Source organism: Leiobunum rupestre, chromosome 10 (assembly GCF_980474605.1).
Source record: "Leiobunum rupestre chromosome 10, qqLeiRupe1.1.hap1, whole genome shotgun sequence".
NCBI classification, from domain to species: domain Eukaryota; kingdom Metazoa; phylum Arthropoda; class Arachnida; order Opiliones; family Sclerosomatidae; genus Leiobunum; species Leiobunum rupestre.
This window is the reverse complement of record NC_143393.1, coordinates 10,213,266-10,232,013: the sequence shown is the minus strand read 5'-3', so window position 1 is coordinate 10,232,013 and position 18,748 is coordinate 10,213,266. Positions and strand designations below refer to the sequence as shown.

Genomic DNA, 18,748 nt, shown 5'->3' with positions numbered 1-18,748 from the left:
GCCAGAAGTAATAATTCACTCAAATTTAAGGTTTATTACTTATTCATGATTTTATGCTACCTGCTTAACGCGGAAGGAGACAAATTTTTGGTAATAGCTTTACAAAAGTAGTTGGGCACTATCATATCTTTTGATTGTTTTGGTACTTGATATGATAGGGAATCAAATTTCATACTATCAAAATATCATTTTTGATAGTGATCAACATCGATTTAAACTTCTAAATGATTTATTGAGTTGAAATCTCGGTAATGGCTTTAGTTTTTTGATAGATTTGACGAAAATTTACCCGAAAATTTATAGATTTTCACTTGAAAGGAGTACTTATCCTAGTTTAAAAAATTACGAAAAAAATGATGCGACCTGCGTTTTTGGGATAAATATTGAAATTTTGAAATATGTTTTTCACGCCATCTCTTAGTAAAAATTTCAAAATTTGATAGTTACGATATGAAAAGCTAAAGTTTTTATAGAAAAATTTATTCCTGTACTATCAAAAATTTTAAAATTATCTTCTATAAAATTTATTTGCCGATTTTTGATAGTTTGATTTGAAAGATTTAATTTACCTTTAAAAAGAGTTGAAGCATGCAGAAAAGGCGAGAAAAGGGCAGATATTAAGGATGATGATGTGAACTGTTTTTTTTAACTTCAAACCGTTTCCTCCCTCCTCAAAGTGGGGGGATGAAGGAAGAGACGGGAGGGTTACACTGATTTCTTTATGTCTCGCTGCAAACGTGAAAAGGCCGTGAGGTGAGTCAACTGAGGGGGTATTATCACGTGACGGTTAAAGGCCAATGGGACGTTTCGAAAGTTCTATCGAAAGTTTTAGTTTTGGATTTGTTTTTGATTTATAGAATGTTTGCATCACATTTTTACTTATTACCTGATTTACCTCATAATTATCGTTTTATTAACTGGAAGAGGCTGGGGCGGGACAATGTCAAACTCCATGTGAAAGCTATTGAGCCTATTGTGATATATATCTACTAAACAAAGCATTTGTGATTATCATTATTTCGCAAACGAGGAATTAAAATTGATTGTTTTGAAAAAAAATTATTTAATTATTTCGCTGTATATTATTTTATTTGATAAAATTTAAAAAATAATAGTATTGATTCGATAGGTTAATAAATAACACTGTATTGGTATGATTGATTTGATAGGCTAGATTATAACATATTTCATTGATGAGTTTGATTTGATAGGATTACAAAAAAAAATATTTTTTATTGGGGGTATGATTTATAGCTTTTTATCTGTAAAAAAATTGATATGAGAGAAAAATGTATATGTAGAATGCAAAAAAAATATATAATTGATAGTTACCAATAAGTCATTAAGGAAAAAATTGATACTGATACGATCGTAAATTTTCAACTACTAACTTTACGCGAGTAAATTTATATATAGACACAAAATCTCGGAAATTTTATTTATTCATTGAGAGTTTACCGCCATCTATTGAATCTAAATCGCAAAAACAAAATTATTCTTTAAATATTTGAAATAAAAAAAAATTAGAGAAAATTGATAGCATCGCCATCTACTATATTTTGATAGGAAAAAAATTTATCTGGAAAAGTGTGCCCAACTTTGTACAAAACACGTGGTCATTTCGCGGAAATTCGGATTTCGATATCGGTCGAAACGGACGAAGTTTTTGTAACCTTTGCCTAACTTGCTTTTATTGGAATTTAAGTAATATGGAAAGTTGTTCTTGTTCAACGAATTGTTTTAGTGGTAAAATACGTAACGTATGCCCTTTTAAAAAACGCAATGTTACTTTCTCCTCAATTTGCTGGTGTAGAAAAAGGGTAGATGGTTTAATAATATCATCGTACAGTACCCCCGCCAGGAATTTTAAACACACAGGCCCGGTCTGATTTAAAGACCCCCCCTATATATCTATATATTTTAATTTTGAAATGTCCGATTTTAAAGAACTTTCTTGACTATAGTTAAAATTTTAAAATTATGACACTAATATGTTAATTTAAACGTTTTCTTAGGAAAGATAAAATTTTCTGCCCTCGCAATTTAATCAAAGAATGATACTCTTCGATTAGAGCTTTTACCAAATTCGTCAACCACTAAATTAGGGTTTTCTTTTAAACAATTCGACAAATCCCGATTAATGGACAACGTAGCCAGATTTGAAAGTCTAAATTCTCCCATAGTTGTTCGAAGACGTGTTTCTATTCTTTTCAGGGAACTGAAACTTCTTTCTGAGATGGTGTTTGCGACAGGAATGCACGAAACAACCTTGTAGTACTTAACATGGCAACTCTACCCGCATGAAACACGCGAATGGCAACTCTACCCGCATGAAACACGTGAATGGCAACTCTACCCGCATGAAACACGCGAATGGCAACTCTACCCGCATGAAACACGCGAATGGCAGCTCTACCAGCATGAAACATGCGAATGGCAGCTCTACCCTCATGAACACGCGAATGGCAACTCTACCCGCATGAAACACGCGAATGGCAACTCTACCCGCATGAAACACGTGAATGGCAACTCTACCCGCATGAAACACGCGAATGGCAACTCTACCCGCATGAAACACGCGAATGGCAGCTCTACCAGGATGAAACATGCGAATGGCAGCTCTACCCTCATGAACACGCGAATGGCAACTCTACCCTCATGAACACGCGAATGGCAACTCTACCCGCATGAAACACGCGAATGGCAGCTCTACCCGCATGAAACACGCGAATGGCAGCTCTACCCGCATGAAACACGCGAATGGCAACTCTACCCGCATGAAACACGCGAATGGCAGCTCTACCCGCATGAACACGCGAATGGCAACTCTACCCGCATGAAACACGCGAATGGAAACTCTACCCGCATGAAACACGCGAATGGCAACTCTACTCGCATGAAACACGTGAATGGCAGCTCTACCCGCATGAAACACGTGAATGGCAACTCTACCCGCATGAACACGCGAATGGCAACTCTACCCGCATGAAACACGCGAATGGCAACTCTACCCGCATGAAACACGCGAATGGCAGCTCTACCCGCATGAAACACGCGAATGGCAACTCTACCCGCATGAACACGCGAATGGCAACTCTACCCGCATTAAACACGAGAATGGCAACTCTACCCGCATGAAACACGCGAATGGCAGCTCTACCAGCATGAAACACGCGAATGGCAGCTCTACCAGCATGAAACACGCGAATGGCAGCTCTACCCGCATGAAACACACGAATGGCAATCCTACCCGCATGAAACACGCGAATGGCAGCTCTACCAGCATGAAACACGCGAATGGCAGCTCTACCCGCATGAACACGCGAATGGCAACTCTACCCGCATGAAACACGCGAATGGCAACTCTACCAGCATGAAACACGCGAATGGCAGCTCTACCCGCATGAAACACGCGAATGGCAGCTCTACCAGCATGAAACACGCGAATGGCAACTCTACCCGCATGAAACACGCGAATGGCAGCTCTACCCGCATGAACACGCGAATGGCAACTCTACCCGCATGAAACACGCGAATGGAAACTCTACCCGCATGAAACACGCGAATGGCAACTCTACTCGCATGAAACACGTGAATGGCAGCTCTACCCGCATGAAACACGTGAATGGCAACTCTACCCGCATGAACACGCGAATGGCAACTCTACCCGCATGAAACACGCGAATGGCAACTCTACCCGCATGAAACACGCGAATGGCAGCTCTACCCGCATGAAACACGCGAATGGCAACTCTACCCGCATGAACACGCGAATGGCAACTCTACCCGCATTAAACACGAGAATGGCAACTCTACCCGCATGAAACACGCGAATGGCAGCTCTACCAGCATGAAACACGCGAATGGCAGCTCTACCAGCATGAAACACGCGAATGGCAGCTCTACCCGCATGAAACACGCGAATGGCAGCTCTACCCGCATGAAACACGCGAATGGCAGCTCTACCAGCATGAAACACGCGAATGGCAGCTCTACCCGCATGAAACACGCGAATGGAAACTCTACCCGCATGAAACACTTGAATGGCAACTCTACCCGCATGAAACACTTGAATGGCAACTCTACCCGCATGAAACACGCGAATGGCAACTCTACCCGCATGAAACACGCGAATGGCAACTCTACCCGCATGAAACACGCGAATGGCAGCTCTACCCGCATGAAACACGTGAATGGCAACTCTACCCGCATGAACACGCGAATGGCAACTCTACCCGCATGAAACACGCGAATGGTCACTCTACCCGCATGAAACACGCGAATGGCAGCTCTACCAGCATGAAACACGCGAATGGCAGCTCTACCCGCATGAACACGCGAATGGCAACTCTACCCGCATGAAACACGCGAATGGCAACTCTACCCGCATGAACACGCGAATGGCAGCTCTACCAGCATGAAACACGCGAATGGCAGCTCTACCAGCATGAAACACGCGAATGGCAGCTCTACCCGCATGAAACACGCGAATGGCAGCTCTACCAGCATGAAACACGCGAATGGCAGCTCTACCCGCATGAAACACGCGAATGGCAGCTCTACCCGCATGAAACACGTGAATGGCAGCTCTACCCGCATGAAACACGCGAATGGCAGCTCTACCCGCATGAAACACGCGATTGGGCAGCTCTACCCGCATGAAACACGCGAATGGCAGCTCTACCAGCATGAAACACGCGATTGGGCAGCTCTACCAGCATGAAACACGCGAATGGCAGCTCTACCCGCATGAAACACGCGAATGGCAGCTCTACCAGCATGAAACACGCGATTGGGCAGCTCTACCAGCATGAAACACGCGAATGGCAGCTCTACCCGCATGAAACACGCGAATGGCAACTCTACCCGCATGAAACACGAGAATGGCAACTGATACTTGATTTCTAGTAAAGAAGAGGTGATGGGCAGCTAATGAATCTGGCTAGCAAGCAGAGTACAATAACATCAATATCGTTGTTACTATATGCGCTTACAAACTTCAAATCATACACTTCTGACAAAAAGTTAATAAGGGTCAGTAGCGGCCAAGATATTGATTTGGCGACTTTGGGCCCACTGAAACTTTTGTTCAGCATGATCAGGAGGACAACATATCCAAATTTCATGAAAATTGGCCGAAAGCCATTTTCAAATAGATGGTGTGCGGGGTCCTTTGAGATTTAGACGCGTTTTGTGTGGCATTTATCAACCCGAGCGTGGCTGCTCTACCAAGTAAGATAATATTTTAGATGTAGAAATTTTAAAAAGAAGATGTCGCTACGTTAACTTTCTTATCAGGACAACTCCGTTACCTATATTACAAATGTTAATTTCACTTTAATACAAAATTATAAATAATATCGTCGTCTTAATTTACATTTATTTTGATTAATAATTACATGTAAAAATTAGTTGAGTAATTTTAATATTCAACGCAAAATAATTAAGAGAGACAGAAATGTCACTTCCGGTATTTGAAGACAAGGAATGAGATCGTCAGAAAGATGGCTGTCCACACGACGGAAGAGACGAAGCCAAGAAGGACATTGACATGCTCAAGACCCCATCCTCTGGTGATGATACATCTAAGAGACTGCATCTGCATGGTCATCGGAATGAAGTACGCGATATACCTCAAGACGATGGGCATCCCCTCCAACGGCCAAAAGAGACCTACAAAGTATTTCGGGTTACGCGTTTGAGCAATAAGATCAGGCGGAAAGAAACCAATTTTACATGCATTATAATTTATGTACGTGTTAAAATCTACAGATTGTTTTCCACCGTAAAGTTCCACATATTTTAAATCTATTCGCTAATGAAAGACAATCGCACGAATAGAACTTACCAATCCATTGACTTAAAAAATCCCGATTCATTTTCACACTTTTTGGCCGAGTTCCAAATGGGTAAAATGAGAAATGTAAAATCTTTAAACCACGTCCCTTTTTATAAGAATCAAATTGACCACCAGTAGCGGCGCCAGCAATACGCCGGGGTAGGCCTGGGCCTACTTGAAATTTTGGTAGGGGCCTCCAAAAGTCGTCTTAAGGGGCCTCCAAAATTTAATATATGGGCCTCCAAATTATTTAATACAAAAAATTATGTAATTTGTTTGCGAAATTATTCATTTATTAATTTTCTAATATTCAACGCGAGTGATTGGCTTAACGGCACTGCTGTTTTTATTCCTTTCAAAGGTACGAGTAACTTTTCTTTGACAGTAGTTTATTTTTTAGTTTTAATTTTTCGCGAGCGCTACTATATCCAAATTGTATCTTTAATTTTATCTTTACAAATTAATGGTTCTTAAACTTACTTAACTTACAAGGAGACTACCCGAGGTGTAACTCACCGATTTTTTTTAAATTCAGGGATTAAGTAGACCTTCACGTAACTTAAAAAACCCCCAAAGGGAAAAAATGCGATGGGCTTTAGTTTTACCATGGCAACCGAAAACGTTTTTGACAACTAAAATATTTATTTATCTATGTAAATTAACATAGGAAAATCGAAGATTCTAAGGGTCCCCCGTTATGAAATTATTCAAATTTTTTTTAAACCAATTTGGTTAATTGTGGGTAAATATCAAATTTGATATTTACCCACAATTTGATATTTACCCACAATAAACCACCTTTGTTTAAAAAAAATTTAATAATTTAGGAATCTTCAATTTTCCTATGTTAATTTACATTTTTCGTTGCCATGGCAAAACCGTTGCCCATTGAATAAAATCCCTTTAGGTACATTCATTTTCGTAAAGTTGTAAGTTCTGATGTAAGGGATGTACATGCGAAGTACCGAAAGAATGAATGTAAATTGATAGACTGGAATTCAGTGGTAGTAATAAGTAAATAACCACTCATTTGTTAAGTGTTATCGGTACACAAAAAAGGATCAACACACACTCAGTTTTTAGTAATGTTTAAATTCATAATTAACTCTAATTTGTCGTCGCGTACCCATTTTACCCAAAACTTTCACCACTTGCTTCAAAAAAATTAAATAATCCACGTGGATGGATTTGAAAAAATTGTGGTGGGGGGGGCCTCCATAATTTTGGTGGGACCTCCAAATGGTTGGCCTACCTCCCCAAAAATCCTGGCGCCGCTACTGTTGACCACCATAATGTTCCTTACCCGTTCCAAGTTTAAACTAAAAACGCACCTGAGACAAAAGTTGCTGGATATAAAAACCCGTTCATAACGTGAATGACTTCGTAAAACGTGTCGCTGAACGACGAAATGAACAAACCTACAATAAAAAAACATTTCATTTAGAGTTTCGGAAAGTTTATACTTTCATAAGTAACGTAGTAACAAAAGTATGACTCTAGGGGAAATTGTGCATATATGCACAGGGACTTTAAAAAGTATCGGAAAAGCACCATCTGGTTACGAATTCGTGAATTAAGCTTCCGGGAACATATAGTTAGGCAAAACAATGACGAATTATTCACTTTGATTTTAAAATTAATCATTAATAAACGCGCTTCGCTGCTTAAGATAATTTTAGATTGGTTCTTTTGGAATTTATCTACAATTATTTGCTAATTTAATAGTTTGGGAACGTCACAATTGGACGCCCCGTATACTGTTTTCTTCCGAAAACTATTTCAAAACTTATCTTTTGGAAGGTATATGTTTCAAACGAACATTATCAGCAGAATAGAAAGACTGATATTGGTTTCTCAGATATATTTTATGTACTTCTTGTTGCAATAAGCAATAACACGCGTGCCAAAGGATAAAATTGCCATACTTCTATTGTACTTTTAAATATTTAAAAAAATACCTAACGCGCTCCCGCAAATGTTCGTAAAGATCAAATTGGAAATGGACAGAATGACTGATCCCTGGATGGGGACGGCGAAGATCGCGTACGGAACGAGAAACATGACAATCATCATAAACATCGAAATGAACATTTGGCACAGGAACTGCGACAGTAGCAATTGCGTCCTAGTGGCCCCAGTCACCAGGATTCGATTCAAAGATCCGCTCTTTTTCTCAGCCACTAAGTTCAAACTCGTGGCCATCGTGCCCATTGTGAACACGAGAGCGACGAGAAGGCTTGGAATAATGTACTCCGTCATGGGAACCTCCGCTCGACCGCTACCGGCGGCGTTTTGGAACTGCGAAGTGAACAGAAATTGTCACGCGATAACATTTCCCGAAAGAAATGTGACCATCTTACTTCCAGAGGTGATTCGGAAAGGAGAGGGTTTCCTCGGACTAAGGTGAGTATTTTCTTAGAAAACAAATTTAAAGCCGAATAGAGTTTAGTCGTCATGGTGTGCACTATCTGACTGTCTAAACAAAAAACGAAAACCTTTGGGTCACATGTGGGTCTTTAAAACCCCAAATTATATTCATAACTAATATTTATGACCATACTGGTGTTGTCCATGTAGATTTTGACGCTACTGCACTCTATGGTCGAGTTAGTGACTCGGAGGCCGTCGCGAAACCTTCGAAAGAGACACTTTGTGAAATTAGCTCCGATGTGCAGCGCCCCCCAGTGGGAACCGTCCTTGACGCTTCCAATCGCTCCATTCCTATCCGTAAAACTATTCTGTAGAAGGAATTTTTATTAAAGATTGTATGGTTAAAAGATAAGCCCGAAGAGTTCTTACTACGTGAAAAGTATCTTTATCTAATTCTATAAGAAATTCACTGCTGATAAACTGTGGACTCTCCTCGTTGGCGACAGCTATCAGTAAGCCGGTGAGAGGTGAACCGACGATGGTTGTGAACAAAAGCGGTTGACTGACGGAGCTCAGAAGAAGGAACGCAACTGCAGCTACGTTCCTTTTGATGAAGTGGAGATTTCGAATGGTCAAAGCTGCGAGTCTCCGCATGTCTGCCGTGAAGGGCGACGACGATTTTGTCACGGACGTTGATTCTCCAAGGTGTTCTAAAGCCATCGTATCCCTTGTCTAGACAAAGACGCAATCTTAAATCTTAAGATATAAGAACCCCTGGTGCGTGCTTACACTGAAAGAGGCCGGTGTATTTCGAACTTCGTCGTCTTGGAACAGTTTAGCGTAACAGGTCTCAAAATGTGGATCTTCGTAGTAATCCTGAAGGGACCTGGGCGTGGTTTCGGTGACGATGCGACCATTTCTCATGAAGCAAATCTATAAGCAATTTGACGAATCATTCAAGATTTCAGGCACCTGGTTTGAGATCCTACCCAATCAGCGTCTTTGGCTTCGGTGATATAATGTGTGGTGATGATAACAGTTGTTCCCGCCGCGGCCAATCGCGCCAAGTGCTTCCAAATGGCTTGCCTCAGCAGAGGATCGACCCCAACCGTCGGTTCGTCAAGTACCACAACGGGAGGTTGATGCAATAACGTCACTACCAACGACAGACGCCTCTTCTCTCCCCCACTGTGCAAAGACGACTATTGTGAACGACCATGACACAATTACAACAATTAACAACCTTTACCTCAAGTTTCCAACCACCTTTCCTCCCATATCGAGCATATCTATCATGGTCATCAAATTTTGTTTGCGTTTTTGATAATTATTTCTCACGCCATTCAAAGATGAGAATAGACGCAAATTTTCTTCAACGGATAATTCTTCGACCAAACCGGTATCCTACAGTACAACGAATATTAACTTCCTCCGTAATTGAATAATATTATTCCATAAGTTTGGAATTTTCCCCCACATTGTATACCGAGTGCTATTCGCGAGAGTGACACGTCACCAGAGAAAGGAAGTAGCCCTCTGGCAATGGTGCAGTTAGATGAGACCAAAAATAATATCGCGTGTTGTCAAACGTGTTTACCCACTTTCTGCCAGAGCTCCGAAAGCATTAGCTTAACAGTTACCATGGCAACTAACTGTAGATGGCCTCCATTAGTTACTGCAATGCTCTTATTGTTCAGAGGTCACGTGTCGGAAGTGGATAATCACTTCGTTACAAAACCGTCTATCGAAAAGCTCTACAAGGTCTATATTATCTTGGATGAGACGAAAGAGCGAGCTGACGCGGAAGGTTTTTGTCGGGAAGCGCTATCACTAAACATTTATCGTTTTGTTATAATTAATAATAGCACTGGTGTGCAATGAAAGTATATAAATCGTTTATTGAGAAACGTTTAATTTTATTTTACATAATATGTGTGTGTTTCAAGTGTTTCAAGTTTCAAGTTTATTGAATTTTTTATGAAGATACAAATGTGGTGTAGGGCTAAGTCATTGAGATAATGGAATAATTCTCCGAGTGTTGATGTAAACGTTCAATATGAAACCAACCGAATATGCCAAACTTTTGGAACACCAGATCAACTGGAAAGCACATTACCTGAGCCTCAGGGTACATGCCTCAGGTCCTGAGGCATGTACCCGATTCCATTTCCCGGGATGGGACGTGTTTCCGAATCTTTGTACGAATATTGTACCTTTCCTTTCGAGGAAGTGATCAGGCGACACAAAACCCTCAACAGGGTGGTCTTGCCACACCCGCTGGGACCCAGAATGGCGTATCTAGTTCCCGAAAAAGACGCGAAAACGGAATCAGTCGTTTGGAATAGACGCCTTCGAATGGGAAGCTCACATGCATCCGTGTGGAATCCTGATGCTAACGTCGTTCAAAATCAAATGTCCTGATTTAACACTATAACCTACGCCAGTCAGCCTAACGGCATCGTTGCGTCCCATGGTCAAATACAAACTAATTTCTACTCTATTCGTCGAAAACGATTAAGCAAATAAGTTTATTTTTAAATTACAGTCACGTTCTGGAACCAAACCAAAAATAGAAAACAAGATAATAAGATTTGGAATATTATTAAAATCCACTAGCCCAACATTATAATGATGCAAAAACAAAACCACTATTGAAATTTTTACGGCCATAATTAATTAGAGACCGTTTTGAAATCCGTGTATCCCACTCTGTCGTAGCTAGTTCGCCGTTCCTTACACCAACGTGCCGCCACAGTCATTTATAATAGGTCACTATCCAAACACAGATTGATTTTCACAACTACGTCGAAACGTTTTGGGCTCTGAGGGAGGGGTACAGCTTAAAGAATAATTTAGCGGCCCCCTTTTCTGTGAGCAACAAAGAATATGGCCGCTTTTTTAGTTTGATAGCCCCACGCTTTTTTCTCAAAAACTATATTACCTAGAAATGTGAAATTTTCGGGATGTACACGGTCGGGGAAGGTCGTTGGTATTTGTAAATTTCAGAAAAATCGATACATTTTTCACGGTTTTGTAATTTTAATATTTTTAACGCTAGGTGGTAGACGAAAACTGTCAATAAACAAGTTGTAGAGCATACTCGAAAACCTTTAGAAGTGGGCCGAGCCTGGGACAACCGTGTTCACACGACAAAATTTGGCGCGGGTTCGACCCGGGCTGAGACTACCTCGAGAGGTAGTCTCGACCCGGTTTAACCGTATTCGGTGCACTTTCCGTCATTTTTAAAGTGCGTGTGGACGCACCAACCGTGCCAGTAACATTTTATTAAAAAGTATTTCTTTGCTCTACCACAGAACCACCGATAGCTGCTTAGCTTCACTGAAAATAAGACACTCATCGTAAGCATAATAGGTAATAAAGTCTTGAATTTTTTTATGAATGAATTTATGAAGGCCTAATCTGGTTTTTTTACGAATGAAATTATGTTGATTTAATCTTTTAAATATTTATGAACTAAGTTTATATTAAATTTATAATTTTATAACTAATTTATGAATTAATAATTTAATTGTAAAATACGATCATGACGAAGAATCGAACCCAGGTTGTGGTGTTACTGAGCAGATGTCTTACCGCCGAGCTACTGTTTTCCCTGAAGATAAAACACATCACAGGCAAAATATTGAAGTAAAGGAACCGTTATGATACGGCGATTTTTTTATTTTGGTGAACTTGTTTATATTATTATAAATGAATTAAACTCCGTGGTTTCGTCTCAATTATTTTAGTTAAAATTAATATTTTATACCGGGTGGGATTGAACCGGGATTACGTTTTAAGTAAATAACTCTGAATATTATTGCAGTCGTCTCGAGAAATTAATACCACTAGGGACAATTCTTCCGAGGAGAGGTATATTTTGGCTTGCCAACTTGTTTTTATTGGTAATTAATTGATAGAAAAAACAATTTCCGAAAGTGTTTGTTACAAATTTAAAAAAAGGAGGTTGTAAGAAGTCTAGAAAAATGTCTAATTTATGCAAATTGAATTTCCCAAAGCTTTTTTTTTGCATTTGCACTTCGTTTAAGTTTGGGAACCAAAGGTGTGGGATGTCGATCAAAGGTACATGTTCCAACGCTTCTACATCTTCATTCTGTAGGAAGGCCAAGTATTTGTCCCTATTAAGCCGATTCAGTAGAAAAAATAGTCCAATAACGCGATCTCCTAGTGGACCAGCCCAGACGTTGAAGCGAAATTGGACCTGATTGTGGTGAGGAAATCCCCAGACATGAGGAGTAAACGGAGGAGATTTTCATTTGCATCGGCCATGGTACTGAACCAGTTGCAAAAGTCCAATCTAAGTCACGTATCAGCATCGTTAAGTGCTTGGTGGAGCGTGGCACGGTGTGGTGGTCAAGGACACTCCAGACGTAATACGTTGACAAGTCCCAATCGGAGCATGTCATTCTTATACTGGCTCGAGGGTAGGCGACAAAGTAGGCGGTGACTGTGTCTTCCATATAAATTTTATGATGTCCCCATTCGCGGAATCTGGAATTCACGTAGCAATCATCTTCAAAGTCACGAAAAGCACGGAAAAAGAGTGATCTGGAGTTTCTGGACAACTTTCAGGATAAAACCTTTGAAATAACTGACTTACTAGACGTGCGTTTTGATGATCATCACCGTAGTATTTTTTTCGAGAGCAAACTTATGGTGTCGGCCAAACGCCTTAGACACCAAATAGTATATTTCTACCATCTAGATTCTTAGACCACTGGTTTTTTTCTCTCAAAATTAATTACCAATAAAATATTTAGTTTAAAAAGCCTTCATTTCTAGCAGTCATACAAACATTTCAACCTACTACCAACTCGTTATTTTTATAACCTAATATATCAGTGACAAATTCACCTATTCCGACGAAACTAATTTCATTTACGGTTTTGGAGTATGCTCTACAACTTGTTAAAGAAATAAAAATTCAAAAACCGTTAAAAATGTCATGATTTTGCTGAAATTTACAAATACAAACGACCTTCCCCAATAGTGTACATTCTGAAAATTTCAATTTTCAAGGTAATATAGTTTTTGAGCAAAAAGCCTGGGGTGATCAAACTAAAACACCCTGTACTCATCATCTACTACTAGAAAATGCCTAAATTTATTAATTTATTGGAGTTAAAATTAAGTGTCGTCCTAGGCGTCAAACATAAGTTAATATCCTTTTCACAATACAGCACAAAATCATTTTTAAATTATCCTTGAAAATCGTGCAATCCTCTGGTTAATGTTTTAACAAATTTTAAAATTGTCGCTCAACTTAAAACCATACGTTTTTCCAGTATTTAAAAGTGAATACTTTCAAAAAGAAAAGTTGTATTATTTTTCACTCTGCGAAAATAGCAACTTTTTTTAGTTAAAAGAGAGTAGCGCTAGCAGGAAGGCCGTTGCTCACTCGCGCCGCTACAGTCTAGAACGTGGTAGGAACACCTGTTGCGGACGAACACCTTTCAAGGATTTTCGGCCTCGTTTGAGACTCGAGCGCCAAGATAAACATAATTTATAGTTGCGATAATTAGTTTAATAGGAACCAGTATTTGAAATTAAGCCACGCAGTTTTAAACATGAAAAATGTGATTGTTGTTTTGTAAAATCGGTTGTTTCTATATATCGTCACAAAACTTTAAATTTTCTGAAGTTGAAAGTTTCGTTTCCTATATAATAGAGGTATAAGTTCTTATATAATAAACCAAGTTATTAAAATTATTCGATTTTAAATGTTAGGAAGACTGATGGTTTACGTAAAATGAGAGTTTATCTCGTGGGTGTTTTTTCTTTTTAGATTTGGCAATCGCTCTTTGAAATTTGCATATCATAAAGAATTCATTTATGAAATATTTATTACAGGCAATTAAAATTTTAACGTAGGAAACACCTAGATTTATTGATTTTTTTTATTAAAAACTGTCGTGAGCTTTTGATCCGCGGGTTTTGGTCATACTAAATGAAAAAAAAAAGAATAATTAGGTATATCTTCCTTCGTTCTTCGAATTAATCGTTGAAGTGATATTTTTCTGATAGCCCTTTATTCGACGTAAAAAAGAGACCATTACTTGAAGGTAATTGCGTATACCAAAAGTAAACTAACATGAAAAAAAGGTGGTTGGAATTTGAAGTGTACGGAATTACACGCCACCACCCTACATTTCTCGTTTATTATTTCAATATTTTTTTAACTGGATTATCTTTAAATAATCGTTTTAGATTCTTACCTCCCCTACTAACAGGCTTAATATTGAATTGACTCTTAAGAAGTCTATTTACAGTTCAGCTTTTTTTTTACATAAGGTAGAGCTAATGTCGGCTTAGGGTTAATAACAGATTGTAATTTTAAGTTATGAGAGGGAAATAGATATTGGGTAGCCAGCGTCTATTAATTGGTTTGTTAAAGTTTGTTTATCTACTTCCGGAGTATCAGTGATTGATTCGATCCTATGTTTTTAACTTTTTACAAGCCCCAATTTTACCTTTTTAATATGATAAGATTTTTAGTTTAAACAATGGGTGGCCTTACATGTAATAAAACATCTAAAAATGGTAGTTTACCCTCATTTTCCATTTCTAAGGAATATTTAATCGAAGTTATCTATAGAATTAGCGAAATCCAATAATTTTTCAGTTCCCCCGGTAAGGCCACCCATGTGGGGGTTGTTTGATAAGAAACTCCTGTACCATCGCCTGTACCCTACCAGTGGAAATTAGTTGTTTCCAAAAAATTTGTTTTTTAATATCTTTTAACTTTGTATAACGATTTGTTTTTTTTTGTGGTGAAAAGTTATATATATTTTAAATATTGAAAGTTCACGACAGGTTTTAATAAAAACCAACAAAAATCTATGTGTTTCCTCCGTTAAAATTTTAATTACATATTCTCCATGGATCCTTTTAAAAATTTTAATATTTATTTATTACAAGCGCTCGTTGAGCTCTGAAAGTTATATTCTTATAGCGTAAACAGAAAATGTAAGAATGTAACTTGAAAGATTAATATTTTCTACTCACTTTCAAATTTTGTTCATTCAAGAAAATATAGTAATTCAATAATTATTTAAATCTGTCAATTATTTAATCATTTAAAATTATTTAGTAAATATATTGAATCCTGAATATAAATATTATTGAAGGACGGATAAAGTTTCGCTTACAGCTTTCGCGGACTAGTTACCTATTCTGACGAAATGTAACGAACAACATTTTGATAATCTTGTAATTGACTGACAGGTTTTTCGCGTAAGAGAGCACTCGATATCAGTAATGTATTCGATAAATAATTAAAGATACGCCTTGAAAATTTTCTAATGTATTTTCAACCTTGAGTGTGAAACGTTTAAAGTCGTTAATTTATTACAAATTAAAAAAAATGGAAAGATTTTGCTTGTTTAAATGCAATGTGAAGTTTTAATATTTCGCTTGACAATCCCTCTTGGGAAATTTTCATATTAATTTTCATTTCTTTGTTATATTTTTATAACATACTTTTGTTGAGCCTTGAAAATGGAATTCTTATAGCGTCAACAATACATGTTTAGAATAAATAATTTTCTAATTACGTTTTATTTGGTCGACATAGATACGGAAGTTTTCGGTTCTGAATATAAATAGAATATTTTAATATTTATTTAAATTTAAACTCAGAAGGAGTTGTTCCGAGTGTTCACCCACAAGCTGGGATTAAACCCGGCTACTCTTGTTGCGTGGCGAAGGTACCAACCACTCCCCTACCCCTCTAAATGTTAACCCGCTTTATTAAAATTCATACGATAAATGATCAAACAATTATGAAATTGCCCGTGTACTTTTAGACTCGCGACGTTACATAATTTAGTGCTCCTTTTCCGTCCTTTTAATATTTAGTAACGCTTGTATGAATCCTGCCATCACTCCGTTACGAAATTTATGAATATAAAAATTGAAACGAGGATTTTGGGAAATATAAATTTCGGGGGGATCTGATCGAGGGAGAGCACTAGGGAGCAACCTTTGCAACATTGTCTGGGGTTTGGTCATCTTCGTTGTAAAAACGGTGACAACAGCATTTTTAACTTTTCAACAGTGGTTTTATTAAAATGATCTTTAATCCATTCTAGTTTTAGTGTCGGACTTTCGGCTTAAAAAAGCAATGTTACTGAAATCTACTAATTTCAAGGCTACCCATAGACCAGATTGATCCGAGTACTTAAAGTATTCGGATATTTTATCCAAGGCCTTGGAGCAAAGGTCTCTTAATTGGAAAACTATATCTTTTGAAGACATTTCCAATAACTAACAACTCATTCGGATATTATCCTTGGGATATACAGTTGGTGGCGAAATCAAAATTCTTAAATAGACTTAATTTAAATGGCATTATTTTTATCAATTAATTCTTTATATATATTTTACTTTAAGATCGTTTTCTAACGAACCTATGAGGTGCCATTCTTCGTCGGAATGTTTAAACCTTTCAAAGTCTTTGTCCGTCCCAACCATGGCGTCCAACGACTTAAAACAAAACTAAGAGGCACTTTTAAAATCGTTATTCTCGTTTACTGCTTACAGGCAGTTCGTCAAGTTGTTGTTCTAGCTCATTTCTCAAGAAATCTAAATAACTCTGGCCATTTACATTTTGCGGTAAGAATACTGGACCAATTAACCGGTTTCCAACAAGACCAATCCAAACATTCAAGTTCCCAAATTGAAATTGGTGATGGTGTTCATATCCCCAGTGTGGATTTGTGTCTTCCCAAACATGATTATTTTGGTGATTGTAAGGGCCGACTCTTGCAAACGAGGATTCATCCGAGAATACCATGTTGCGAAGGAATTGTGGGTCGTCGTGCACGGAATTTAGCATCCAGTTGCAAAAATCCAGCCGCTATTGAGCGTCTCCATCTCGTAAACCGTGGTGAAGCGTTGCTCTGTAAGGATGGTACTTATGCCTATGTAAAATTTCCCAAATGCGAGTTTTACGGCAAACCAAATCCTTACTCGCCGCGGTACAACTACTACGTGGGTATGCGGCAACGCCGGCAAAATAGGCTAAAACGGTGTTTTCAAAGTCCAAATCCCGCTGACCAGGCCCACGAAATAGAGGTTGTACGTTACCATACTGGTGAGAGTCATTTACAGCTCGCCTTACAGTAGTTATGGATGGTCTTCTATCTGGATGTCGTTGCTCAAAGATCTCACTCACTCGTCGTAGATTTCTTCCACCTTCCACCTAGTAAATGGCCACTAGTTCCGTACGATCAGCTATGGAATATTGAGGCATGATTGATTACCACAATAATGTTACACAGTTTGTATTACAGTTATTTAAATACCAAATAAATTTAAGGTTTTTACTGACCTTTAAACCTGTGGTCTATTTACCTTCTCGCCTATCAGGGTTAAAATAGGTTTCGAATACGACTAGATGCAAACACAGACCTATTAGATTAAAAAACTAATAGGAAACGTCAATAGCTAAATGAGCCAGATTGTGTTTCAAAAAGAGTGCCACGCCTCATGACCCCCGAAATGTGAAATACTGTATTTCAAAACGATGAATAGGGTGAAACGGTTCGGCACATTGACCAGCAAGGTCGCCAGATCTTACGTAATTTAAATCGCCATTAATAATTTAATTAACTAATTAATTTAATTTCTTCGCTATTGTATCCTCGATTTTTCAGCGGGGTTTGTTGCATTAAACACCAGATGAAAAAATTTCTGCCTTTCATAAAGTTACACTACTCTCCCAATGGAATTGAAAAAAAAAGTTATTTTAGCTTGCCCAACTTGTCTCTTTTTCAAGTCGTATTTTTTCAGTGAAAAAGACGTCTATTTTTTTCGTACCAACGCTATTTGTACGTTTTCGGTGACGCTCTACAATTTTCTCATGACAATTTTCTTATAGCACCTAGCGGTTAAAATTAAAATTTTCAAAAAACGTGAAAATATTTTTCGATTTAGATGCAATTTTGGTAGAAGGTGTCCCCCGGCACGTTTAATGTACAGTACAAATTTCAACTTTCTAGAAAACATAGTTTTTGAAAACAATCACTTTTTCGAGCAACAAAAACACCATGTATAACAGCAAAAAATTATTTATTGGACCAACTTCAAGTCCTACAAATTCAATGGGAAAAATTACACTTACAAGGAGACGACCCGAGGTGTTACACACCGATTTTGTTCAAACTCGGAGGATTGGTAGACCTTCATGTAACTTGAAAAACCCCTAAATGGATTTTATTCAATGGGCAACGGTTTTGCCATGGCAACGAAAAATGTTTTTGACAACATAAAATGGAAATTTTCCCATTAAAAATAACATGGGATTTTGACCGATTCTTCCCCCATGTGAAAAATTTTAAAAAATTGAAAAAATTTTAAAAACCAAAATATTAAAAAAAATTGTTAAAAATTGACGAAGAAAATCAAAATTGATCACATTTTGATAAATTTGAACCAAATGGGTGAAAATGAACCGATATGGCTTAAATAGGAAAAATTTCCATATTATGTTGTCAAAAATATTTTTCGTTGCCATGG

The 18,748-nt window shown here is 38.1% G+C and overlaps 1 protein-coding gene across 1 annotated transcript; it reads right to left on the bottom strand.

Moving 5' to 3' along the window:
- Positions 1 to 5,461: 5,461 nt before the first annotated feature.
- LOC149923610 (ABC transporter G family member 20-like) lies at positions 5,462 to 9,852 on the bottom strand. Its single transcript, XM_090161639.1, has 10 exons — positions 9,811 to 9,852; positions 9,459 to 9,613; positions 9,199 to 9,397; positions 8,999 to 9,142; positions 8,639 to 8,941; positions 8,400 to 8,577; positions 8,200 to 8,315; positions 7,798 to 8,137; positions 7,171 to 7,257; positions 5,462 to 5,673 (listed from the first exon to the last, which is right to left on the bottom strand). Exons 1-10 carry the CDS (start codon positions 9,850 to 9,852, stop codon positions 5,462 to 5,464), a joined length of 1,776 nt encoding a protein of 591 aa, XP_090017765.1.
- Between the last annotated feature and the right edge of the window lie 8,896 nt (positions 9,853 to 18,748).